This window comes from Myxocyprinus asiaticus, chromosome 14 (assembly GCF_019703515.2).
Source record: "Myxocyprinus asiaticus isolate MX2 ecotype Aquarium Trade chromosome 14, UBuf_Myxa_2, whole genome shotgun sequence".
Classification (NCBI taxonomy): Eukaryota; Metazoa; Chordata; class Actinopteri; order Cypriniformes; family Catostomidae; genus Myxocyprinus; species Myxocyprinus asiaticus.
The window spans coordinates 24,824,686-24,837,432 of NC_059357.1; the positions used below are offsets into that span (position 1 = coordinate 24,824,686).

Genomic DNA, 12,747 nt, shown 5'->3' on the forward strand with positions numbered 1-12,747 from the left:
TGCCTTTGAATACCAAAAACAAAATCGTTATTGCTGTGTTATTTTTAATATTCGTTAACAGCCTCTGACGGTAGCAGTATTAAAGTATCTAATAATGGGTGATAATGAAGATGGGTTTTGTTGGGTGAGATCGCCAGCACTGGGGGTCTAAATATAAATATTATTTACTTATTTATTTATTTATTTTAAGGCACAATTTACAATAACGTTTAGTTTTTTTTAATCAAACCACATAATTAAGACTCTCAGACATTACAGATATTACAGCCTCTTTTTCTGTTAAAGCATAATTTTCTGTAAAGCTGCTTTGAAATGATGTATGTTGTGAAAAGTGCTATACAAATAAAGATGACTTGACCTATTTCTTGCACTCTTGGAGCTTTTAAATTTCATCACGTTTAATTAGTAACATGCAGGGTTTTAAGCAAATATAACACAAGTAGATGTACATGGCAATAAGATACAGTCAAACATTTGTTTTAACAGTCATTATAAGTGTGCATTACGCAGTGATTTTAAACAAATGCACTTAACACAAGTATATACAGTATGTGTGTCAGTGACACATTAATATAATTAATATAATTAATATTGTTCCAAATGATAAGATGTTTTAACTGCTAAACCATTTTTTACACTCGATTCTTTCTAATCACCACTCAGACTGTGTCTACATGATAAAACTGTCAGTTATCTTGTCCAGCAGGTGAACCGAAATAGCTTGTGAAGTGTCTCGAAAGTTTTCTTTCTCTTTGAGTAAATCAAACACACACTTGTCATCGCTGCTTCGGCTGGTAGAGAGATGCATTTTATTTTTTCTATCTGCTCGCTAGAGAATCATTTGCTTTTTTTTGTTGTTTTGCAAACTTGTCAAGTGGTTATTTCTTCTAACTCGGTGAAGGGCCGAGGGCGGACCAGCTCAAATGTGCTTTGAACATGCTAACTTGAACATTCGTTTCGCTTTCTATGGGAAAGGGCCATTCGTCTGTGATTCGCCTCTCATAATCGCGTCGCACTTGGTGTGAAAAGTCCTTAAGTGTTGTAATGGCTTCATGCATGCATTCACCTTGCAGGTGTTATCTGGAATGTTTTACTGAATCTCTTTTTGTCTTTTCACAGGTGCAACTCATCCATTATAATCAGGACTTGTATTTAAATTACAGTGATGCTGCCAGGAGTCCTAATGGAATTGCAGTTGTTTCTATTTTCATGAAGGTTAGTAAGCTCAGGTGCTTTCAACATGTAATGAACTGGCAAACACTTTCTTTAATAAGCTTCTTTAATAAGTCTTAAACAAAAATTATAAACAGACAGTTTTGATCCTAGATGCTGACTGGTCAGTGCAGGTTCCAGCCATGCTAAAATTAATGATATTGTAACAGCTATGACGTAAAATGCCTGTTCCTCAAGCAACTGTGTATATCACTTTGCAGCACCTATGGAATAACGTTCCGTATTTGTTTACATGTCAAGAACAATTAATTCTAGTGGAAGGATGGAGTTTGCTTAATAAAATAATATTTAAATGAAAATGTGTTTCTTTAAAGGGTTAGTTCTCCCAATAATAAATGTTCTGTCATCATTTACTCCACCTCATGTCATTCCAAACCCTTATGACTGTGCTGTCAGTCCCTTACATTCTGCCTAACATCTCCTTTTCTGTTCCACAGAAGAGATAAAGTCATTCGGGTTTGAAACAGCATGAGAGTGAGTAAATTATGAAAGAATTTCAATTTTTGGGTGAAATATCTCATTCATATTTTTAATTATGTAGAAGTCATTTTATTAAAGCAATAAGGCACTCAAGGCCGTACAATATTGTATAAATAGTCACGGCTAATGGGGTTGCTGACACTTCGCTGCATATCATGCCTAACTACAGCCTTTAGGTACGATACATTCACATATACTGTATATGTACATTAATCTCTCATGACATTTCTAACTCTTTTAATGTACAGAACATTAATCGACCATGTGTTAAGCATTATAAAGTAAAGTTAATACTATTAATGAAAGTTATTTAAAAACTATTTAGCATTTTTTTATTATTAATTTGAATGTTATTATTATTTTTACTAATTTATTCTGAAGCATCTGGTCATGTTTTGTTTTTTTGACCACATTTCTTTTCTCATGCAAACTAAAGGTAGATTATGAAGAAGATTCGGCAGAATTTAACCTGTCATATGACTCTAACCGCTGCGGGAATTGCTCCCTGTTGGTGTAAGTCGTGACTCCGGTCTAAATTGGGGCAGGACTGCCGGGATTCAGATGAAAGGATGCAACACCCTCACTCCCCTCCTCTGTTTAGTTTCATCCAGGTTCACAGAGGGATTTTGATACCAGAAAATCTTCACCATTCTACAACTAATGAGACCATTTGGATGAAAGGCATACATCTTCAATAAATAAATGTAAAAAAAAATGACTCCAGCCAGGTCTCCTAAGCAACCAAACTGGCCCGGTTGCTAGGGAGGGTAGAGTCACATGGCGTAAACTCCTCGTGGTCGCTATAATGTGGTTCTCGCTCTCTGTGCAGCGCGTGGTGAGTTGTGCATGGATGCCGCGGAGAATATCATGAAGCCTCCACATTTTTTGTTGTATTTAAAGGTGTAGTCACACTAGGCTTGAGCATGTGAAATTACTTTGGACTCTGGAACAATGCAAACCCTATGGCTGTAGCTTTGAAGTTTGTATTCTTTTTATTATGCCACGAGAGGTCAATCTATGATGTGAAGATCTTCTATTGGTCACACATATTAAGAATTCACAGGTCAGATTTCACTAAACTTTGGTAGGTAGCGGAATACAAAACTTCTTCGCATGAGCTCATGCTTCCACTCTCCTGCATTCTTATGTGTATGAATGGAAGTGAATGGAGCACAGGTACTAATGTGACCGCACCTTTAAAATCCCTACCAGCCCAAGTAGGTATAGCTGCAGGCTGGAGATCTCCAAATGGGGGCAGGATCTCCAAAAGATGGTGTGTTTACTCCAGAAGGAGGCAGGGTTATCCAAAAGGGGTTTGTTCCAACTGCAAAAGGGGGTGTCACTTCAACTCACGGTTAGGGTTAGGTTTAGGTTAGGGGCTCCCTATGTCTTCGCTGGCAGTTTGGAGCTCCCACCCCTTTTTTTTGCCTGCAGCAATATCCTTCTCTACCAGCCCAACACAGCAACATTGGCTCAAACAATGGCAAGTTTGGGGTGGGAATATCTGTTTTGTTGACCAATAGAAGACAGGGAGTGTTCGGAAAACCTGTGTGTCATTATTTTTGTAATTCCGTTTGGTGATTCTAGTGACGCAGAATTTACACACTTGAAATCGTTAAAGTTTATGTCATTTGTGATTACTGTATTGAACAAAACAATGTTTTATTGCCTTAATATAACATGTCTGCACTGAAAATGGGGTTATTTGCAATTACCTCAAAGAGCTATTTCTACCTGATCTAACCCTTAAAATGTGTTTTGTTAGTGTAAACTAATGTATTCAGGTTGATTCAATTATGTCAAATAATATTATTGAACCACAGTTTTTAAGTTACAATATATTCAGTGTGGTTTGAGTATAATGTTTACTTAAAAATATGGCTCTACTCTTCAGATTTCAGAGCCTACAAATTCATTTCTAAACCGTATGCTGAGCAGAGAGACCATTACAAGGATTACATATAAACGTAAGTATCCACAAATACCCTGTCTTTACTATTGTCGGTATAGTGTGGAGCCTGGGGAGGTCTTACTGTCTTTTGCATACTCTTGAAAAATTCTAAAAGTTACGTTTCTTAACACAGAAAGAAATTTGATAGAAAATTGCCTGCAACTGCATTATTAAGTTCAGGGGTTGCCTTGGTCTGAGTTTGAAAAATTGCCTCTATAAAGGGCTTAGTAACTTAATTAACAAAGTCTAAAATAAAACTCTTAGCTCTCTATTACCACCCAGTGGGCTTCTTTGTTTGAAGTTCCATTTTATCCTCTCTGAATTGAAACCAGGGGCCCATTATGACTTGCACAGGCCCTATGGCCAGTTACCTTTAAGGGTGTAGGCAAAGTTGTCCACTACTTCATTGAAATTAAGCTGTTTTACAGGTTCTGAATTGATAAGATGGCCATAAGCAATAAAGAGTCAGTGTGTTCTAAAATTGGCACATAATAATATCTCTTTTAATACACTTTTTGTTGTTTATAGTCAGATTAATTCTAATCACACATAGCATGGATATGGCCCAGTCCGCATTTACCTATGATTGAAGCATGACCAAAACAGAACCTAAAAGTAATAATCCTGATATGATAATGCAGGCATATATCAAGACATCTTGGAGGGATGATATCCTTTTGATCCATTATTGTATGCTTCTGTAATGCATCTCAGCCCATTGTTTGTTTTATACTCTTTCTTCAGATGATGCATACTTACTGATGGGCCTCGATATTGAGGAGCTATATCCAGAAACCTCCCGTTTTCTTACATATGAGGGGTCAATAACTATTCCACCGTGCCTTGAGACAGCCACCTGGATCTTAATGAATAAGCCAATATACATTTCACAGATAGAGGTGAAAGTGCATCGGTCAAATGTTCAAAACACTGTAAAGCATTTTTGGATGTCCATTTTAGTCAGTTACTTTTGGATATTTACTGTTTTGGATTGAACGTTATTTCACTGTTAAAATATTTTATTTGTATCACTGCTCCACCCTGCCTTCTACATATTTTATTATTATGTACATTACATACTCTGAATATACCATAATTAATTACTTTTATGCAGTACGTTTGTTATATATACTGTACATTTATATTATATTATAAAAGTAATAATATGCACAATGACAATGAAATTGAATCCACTGTCTCTTCAGATGCAATCTCTTCGTCTTCTCAGTCAAAACCAGCCATCCCAGATCTTTTTGAGTATGGGTGACAATATGCGGCCGACCCAGCCACTGCACCAGCGCTGCATTCGCACCAACATCAACTTCACTCAGAGAAGGGACTGTCCCAACAACCGCGTGCTGAGGCCACAATACAGAGGTTTGTCTCACACTTCGTATAGCATACATGCTTTGTGCAATAAAAACACACTGCCTCTTTTCCATGCAGCATACATACTCTAAAGCTGAGCTCTCTAATTTGACATTTAAATATTAATTATTGAACTGTTTTATTATTACCATTGCTCTTAAAAGAGAAAGTTATTTTAAATGGCCCTTGGTGAATAAGTGTTATTCTTCACAGACAAAGCTGTTTGATTACCTATTCTCTGCTTCCCTTTTCAGTTAATGAATGGCTCCTAAAATAAAAGATGTTGACTAGTTACTTCAGAATCTCTGGTAATATCTGAAGAATATGGCCAACAAACTGAGGAAGTTTGGACAAATGCTGCAAGATGAAGCTATCAACAAGACAAAGGACTTAAAAGAGGACTCTTCAATAAAAAATAAAAAAACTTTTATATGTGTTTTATATGTTTATAACAACATATATGTCAAAGACAGTGAAAGCAATTGCTTACGTACCTTTGTAGACAGGGGTTCGATGAGGCACAACTGACTTTCAATGACAGTCTGCATCTAAAAAGCAGGTGCAATCAATGCGTGTTGCAGTGAACAAATAACTACCTTTGCTTGATGCACAGTGATATGGACTTAAATTTGACATCAGACAAACAAAAGGATTTCAAGTCTGTATCTTGGACTGTTCTGAGCATATTGCCTTCACTAAGTGTTTACAGTGCTAAATTAATTGAGTGATATCTGCCCAATAAATATTTGAAGTGGTCATGGTGAACTTTTCTCTTTACCTTTGGTGAATGGCAGGGTAAGAAATTAAGGGGTCTCAGGGCAAAAATGCCACCCAAAAGTGATGAAAATGCATTTTATATATATATATATAGTATAGTTATCAATATTCTATTTTAAGTTTAATTATAAACATTATCACATAAAATATGATTTGATGTTTATTTATTTTATGGGTAGGAGGAAATATTCTCTGTCTAATTATTCACATTGATAACTTATGTTAATAAATTGATTCAATTGAAGTATTTGAATAAAAGGATGACACAGTATAATTTTTTTATGTATAGAGAAAAATGCCCCCGTAAATGTAAAAAATTCCCCTTAAAATCAGATCCAGAGGGCAATTATTGCCCCTTTATGGAAAAGTTCATTTCTGACACAGATCTGGGGTATTGTAATGCTGTAAAGTTAAAGGAATAATTCATGTAAATAAACACTGTCATCATTACCTCATGTTGTTCCAAACCTATATGACATTATTTCTTAAGTGGAACACAAAAGAAGTTAGGCTGGATGTTATCCTCAGTCACCATTCACTTCAAATGCATCTTTTTCAATGAAAGTGAATGGTGACTGAGGATAACATTCAGCCTAACAACTCCTTTTGTGTTCCATGGAAGAAAGTCTTATGGGTTTGGAAGAACATTAGGGTGAAAAAAAAAAAGTGAACTGAGTGAACTGTCCCTTTAATGCAAACGGTAGCCAATCAAAAGGGTAATAGAAAACATGATATTAAATGTAATTTCAATCTCATGATAAATTAATGACAAGTATATTTTAAATGTTAAAACACAATAAACATCTGAATTGTATAGTGCCAAATTATATCCGAATGCTGGTCTTTTCAGTCATGTCAGTGTACTCTTCAATGGAGCAAATACTTCGTTACTGTACTTAAGTACAGTTTTTTAATATTTGTACTTTACTTGAGAATAAATATTTCTTTGGACTTTTACTTTCACTTTACTACATTTTGAAGAGAAAATTGATACTTTTACTCCGATAAATTTCTCCAGACCCTTTCCTTACTTTTGCGACTGAACACCGCAAACAAAAATGCATGCAGATCAGCGATAGTGATGTGTGATTCGTTGAAATAATCATTTAAGTCGAATCTTTTAAATTTGATTAATTTGAACTGAACAAAAATATTCAAAAAGTGGTCTGAATGATTTGTTTTGCGAATCATGAATCTGAATCAAAATCACAAGCGAAGTGTGCGACAGATTATGTGTTCCGTTGTCTGTCTCCTCTGGGGAAGACAAGAAACTGCTGATGTGAGTTTATTTTTTTTCTTTCGACTAATTAAATTGATAAGTTTAGGCTTAAACATTATGAAAGCTGTGAAATAATGAAGTTATGTGCGATCAGTCTCCTGCCTTTCCAGGAGACCTGTTCATATAAAAGTCAATCACATGCGTTTACATTTTACATTTAAACATAAGTGCGATGTGTATGAATAATTACCAGCGCTCATGAAAATGTCCAACAATATTTATTTTGAAATTTTATGAAGAAGTGAATTGTCTTTGCCGAAGCAAAACTAGTTTTCTGGTGGTTGTAATATTTGCTTTGTAGCACATTTATGCTACATTATGTGGTAACTAGGGTTTTCTGGATGGTTGCTAGGGCATGCTATGCAGTTGTCAAGATGATATGGCGCATTGATACAGTATGTGGTTGCCAGGTTGTTACTATGCTGTTGCTAAGTTTTCTGTGTTTTTTTCACATTGCTCTGCAGTTGACAGGGTGTTCTAGGTGGTTGTCAGGTTGTTGCTATGCTGTTAAGTTGTTTTAACTGTGATTCAGCACATTGCTATGCAGGGTGTTGTGGGTGGTTGCTGGGTGGTTGCTTTTTGGCCCCATAATCCCATAAATATGATCATTCTGATGTGACTTGAATGTACCATTAAAGGGATAGTTCGTTTAAAAATTAAAATTCTCTCATAATTTTCTCACCCTCATTCGATCCAAGATGTGTGACTTAAAAAAAATTCTGCAGAACACACACACAAAAAGTATATATTTTCAGAAGAATATTGCTGTTATTTAGGTCAATTCAATGTAAGTGAATGGTGGCCAGACCTTTGAAGCTCCAAAAAGCACATAAAAGCAGCAGAAGAGTAATCCATAAGACAATGTCTTCTGAACGGATCCAATTGGTTTTTGAGTGAGAATAGACCAAAATATAACTCCTTTTTTGACTATAAATCTTGACATTAGCAGTCTTCTTGGTGATCAGGATTTCAAGTTCGATTACACTTCCTATAGCGCCACCTAGGGCTCTGCGCATGCATCAAGCACTAGAAAGTGAAATCCAGCTTGAAATCATGACCGTGCCTAGAGATTGCAGTGGCAAGATATACAGTGAAAATGAGTTACGGTTTGGTTTGTTTTCACCCAAAACCAACTGAATCACTTCAGAAGACATGGATTTAACCACTGTCATAGTATGGATAACTTTATGATCCCTTAATGTGCTTTTTGTAGCTTGAAATGTCTGGCCACCATTCACTTGCATTGAATTAACTTACAGAGCTGAAATGTTCTTCTAAAATCTTTGTTTGCATTCTACAGATGAAAGAAAGTCATACACATCTGGGATGGCATGAGGGTGAGTAAATGATGAGCACCACCAATCAAATAAGTTGCCATGGGTTTAATGAACTGTTCCATAATTTATGCAGTTTACCTGACGAGAACACCTACGTGACCGATTTGATGTTCGCCGACGACAGCGTGATCTTCACCGATACTGACGCCGAAGCTACTGACATTCTTTCTAGCATCGCCCGCATCGCCGAGCCGTATGGCCTCAAAATCAATGCAGACAAGACCAAAGTTTTGACAACAGATGGGTCACCGGCCAGTGTCCACCTCGACGGAGCCCAGATCGAAAAGGTTCAGGAATTCAAGTACCTAGGATCCGTGGTGCAAGAGAAGAAAGTGGCGTCTTCAACTGATGTCCACAGCAGAATCGACATTTGTTTCGCTCAAGTGGTGCCTATGGAAAAGGGCCAACATCTCCGTTAAGACCAAAATACGCCTTTTCCGGAAGCTGATCCTGCCAATTCTCCTATACAGGTCAGAAACATGGACTCTACTGAAGCAAGACCTAAACAAGCTCGAGGTCTTACAAATGCAATGCCTGCAGCAGATCCTTAGTATCTCCCTCTGCGACCGCATCCGAAATGAAACCATCTGAATGCGATGCGACCATCAGCCATCGAGGAAGCGATCCAACTAAGAAGACTGAGATGGTTCGGGCACATCTGCAAAATGAGCATCACCAGGACACCATACCAGCTTCTCTGGCGTAACGTCCAACAGAGTGGAAAGTTCAAAGAGCAGCGCCCAAGAAGACATGGTTGAAACAAATTGAAGAAGACCTGAAAAACCAGAGATCCACCCTCTGTGATGCCAAGGCCATTGCCATGGATCGAAAAGCATGGGAAAGCATTCTGAACGAAGTCCGAAAGCCAGCGGCACCCACAGTAGCGTATGGGCTCCGGAGGAAACCCCGTCCCATCGTTGACTAGTGATAAAAGAAGAAGGACGATGCAATTTACCTGTACTTTTGATACTTAAGTAAATTTAATATCAGTTACTTTAATACTTTTACTTAAATTGTTTTCTCATGAGCTACTTTAACTTTTACTTGAGTCAGTTTCCATGAAGGTATCTTTACTTTTACTCAAGTATGACAAATGGATACTACATACAATACTGTGGAAAAGAAGCAACTAATTTAGTCAGATTTAGCACCAAAAAATTGCACAATTTTGCCAGATTTTTGTCATTAACAATTTTTATTGATTCCATACTCAAATTAACACAAACAGCACATGAAAACACGGAATCTACGTTTATCAATATATGCACCCCACCCCTCCCTCCCGTCACCCAACATGCATCCCAATGGTCAGACATTGAATAACAACAGACACACATATAAACAGACAGTCCAAAGAAAATACTCTATGACATAAAAAGACAAAGAATTTACCAACAAAAAAGAAAAAGGGTTCCACATATTAATTAATTTACATATATTTAATCACATATAAAACTATAAGTCCCTCTCCACTGCCCCTCCCCAAGAGCCCTCCAAAAAGGACAAAAAGCTGCCCCACTTTTTACCAAACAACTCCCAGTTGCCTAGCCTTCTATACCCTGCCCATCTCTGTGCACCACTCCTGAAATGAGGGCGTCTGCCGATCATAACACTGGCTAGGAAGCAATTTTTTATGTACTTATCCCCTATATTAATGACCGCCCCATCGCCTAAAATACAGAGTCTGGGGCAAAATGAAATTTGAGTGCTCAATACGTCACACATGAAACTCTGAACCCTCAACCAAAATTCTTGGATCTTAACACACCATCAAAAAACATGGGTTGTGTCCCCATCTTCTGATTGGCATCGCCTTTAAGACCAAGCCTATACAATCTAGAGGGGGTCCAGTAGAATCAATGTAAAATCTTAAATTGCATAAGGCGCACCCTTGCATCTCTAGATGTAGACTTGATGTTTTTTAGAATCCTAGCCCACACTCCCTCCTTAATATTCCCTTCCAATTCCACGAGTTCTTGTGCTTTGGATTTTTTGGTGAATGAGGCAAGCCACGCCCACAGAGGATACCAAGGACCAGTTTGCAACGGCTTGCAACATCCTTTCAAGATCTATAAAAAAGCCCTGATCATCAAAGTTAGGTGCATAAATATTAGCCAAAATAAGACTCTGTCCCTGAATTTCAGCTAAAACAATAATGACTCTTCCTAATTTATCTTTAATCTGTTTAAGACATTTGAATTGTAGATGTTTTCTTATCAATGTAATGACTCCCCTGCTCTTACTCGAGCCTATAAAAAAAATGTCCACCCCATATCTTTCCAAATTTTTCAGCTTCCTGTGGAGAAAGGTGCGTTTCTTGAAGAAACACTATATCACATTACTTACGCTTAAGAAGAGAAATAACCTTCCTTCTTTTTATGTGGTGCCCCAACCCATTCACATTCCACGTGGAAAGAGACAATCCACTCATATTAACACTTGACATTTTGACATATAAGAAAAAATAGATTGTGTGTCAAAAACAAGATTATAAAGACCACATTCCAACATTGGTGCAACCATCAAACCCCGAACATCCCCCAGAACAAAAAAAAAGAAAAGAAAAATGTGTGCATTAACACGACGCATGACAGCGCCAACTAGCGTCCATTTCTTCAAACTCAAACAGTCCATGCAGGCCTACGAGAGCCCCCGCTACAACCTTGCCGTCAGATTTCTCAAGTCCGGTGTTTCTATACAAATTTTGTGAGATAGAATTACACAGTAAAAGATCATCCATAAAACAAACTCCAGTCAATAGGCGGAATAAACACAACAAGCATGTAGATTCATCCACAAAACCGTCCCAAAGGTGTGTTGCTCTACAAAATAAACTCCAGCCGCTAGGTGGAACCAGCACAAAAAAAGCACGCAGACTCCTCAAACAGTCAAGCGAATGTTCAGTGAGCCGGTCCACTTGGCTAAAACGTGAGTACAACATGATGACTTACTCCATTGACTTTATGAAGGACATCGCTTGCTGTGGGCATGTGAATGTTTTACGGCAATCCTTAGCATCTATTCTCAATTTGGCCGGGATATCAGTGCAAAAGCGACCGTCCGTTGATGTAAAAGTTTCTTGCATTCCTTGAATCGATCATGTTTACCTCTTGTCGAGTTTGCAAAGTCTGGGAACAAGAAAATGCTGTGGTTCTTCCAAGAAAGCCTTCCTTTACTCCTCGCCTCACGTAACACAAGATCTTTATCAGATGATCTCAGAAATTTGGCCAGAATTGATCAGGCCCTGTCTCCCTCCACGGACCGATGAGCAGGAACCTGTGAGCTCACTCGATTTCCAGCTTATGGCCTGATATGTCGAGCAGATTCGGAAAGAGCCCATCCAGGAATTTCACCATATCCTGTCCCTCTACTCCCTCCGGGACTCTTAAGATATGGACGTTATTCCGCCAGCTATGGTTTTCCATGTCCTCCAGCTTCTCCCAGACATGCTCCAAATCCACCTTGGTCGCTAGCGGATTAGCAGATAATTCCCTCTCCAATGACTCGAGGTAATCGATCTGTTTCTCGACATCCCCCACTCTTGTAATCACATCAGTAAACTTTGCCTCCATGGTGATCGATCGAAGTATCACAGCAAGATCCTCCAAATCAGCAATGACCTTTGTCAGCATTGGCGACATGTTCAGCATCACCCGCCGCATTTCCCACACCTCCCCGACCAAATTGACTCCTAGGCCTTCAGCCTGCTCGGGGTCATCAGCTTGAGCACGCAAGTGTCTTTTAACATCTCCAGAGCCTGAGGAGTTTGAATTCTTTAACTGACATGTTGTCCTCCTAGAGCAGTTATGGAACAGAGTGTATTGAATCTCACCGGTTTATGTCATAAAAAGCATTAAAACTAGCAATGTGCACAGAGCTCACTGTTCACACGTCCGAGCCTCACATGGCGTCACGTGACTCTCACAATTTTGCCAGATTAACCTAAATGAGTGTTTAAAAACATGGTCCATTTTTCATACATTAATGGTTTCATAAAAACCTTTAAAAAACTATTAAATCTAAATAGAAATCTTAGATATGAATGTTAAAGTTGCAATATGTCATATATTTACTGTACTAAAGCTTAAAATTACCATAATATGTTATCAGAGATTTAGGAAACATGCTAAATTGAAATACTGGCGTCTCCGAAAACTATGCTACAGCCAGTATATTCTGCTTTGAAACATCCATTGTGTTTTGGCCTGTGTGATCCTGCCCACTGCCCTTTTCCCAATAGTATTTCGACACCTCGGGTTGCCAGATTTCTATCAAGTTAGCAGGCAAACACAGCGCTCTGCAGCCATGGAAGCCAGCAATAC

The 12,747-nt window shown here is 38.1% G+C and overlaps 1 protein-coding gene across 1 annotated transcript in view; it reads left to right on the plus strand.

Annotated features, from left to right (window-relative positions):
- LOC127452031 (carbonic anhydrase-related protein 10-like) overlaps positions 1 to 6,624 on the plus strand; it is a 40,464-nt gene extending 33,840 nt beyond the window's left edge. Inside the window, exons 5-9 of the mRNA XM_051717155.1 lie at positions 1,120 to 1,215; positions 3,608 to 3,680; positions 4,409 to 4,563; positions 4,870 to 5,041; positions 5,287 to 6,624. Coding sequence (XP_051573115.1) covers positions 1,120 to 1,215; positions 3,608 to 3,680; positions 4,409 to 4,563; positions 4,870 to 5,041; positions 5,287 to 5,309 — 519 coding nt within the window. The 3' untranslated portion in view covers positions 5,310 to 6,624. The remainder of the gene's footprint in view (positions 1 to 1,119; positions 1,216 to 3,607; positions 3,681 to 4,408; positions 4,564 to 4,869; positions 5,042 to 5,286) is intronic.
- Positions 6,625 to 12,747: the final 6,123 nt, after the last annotated feature.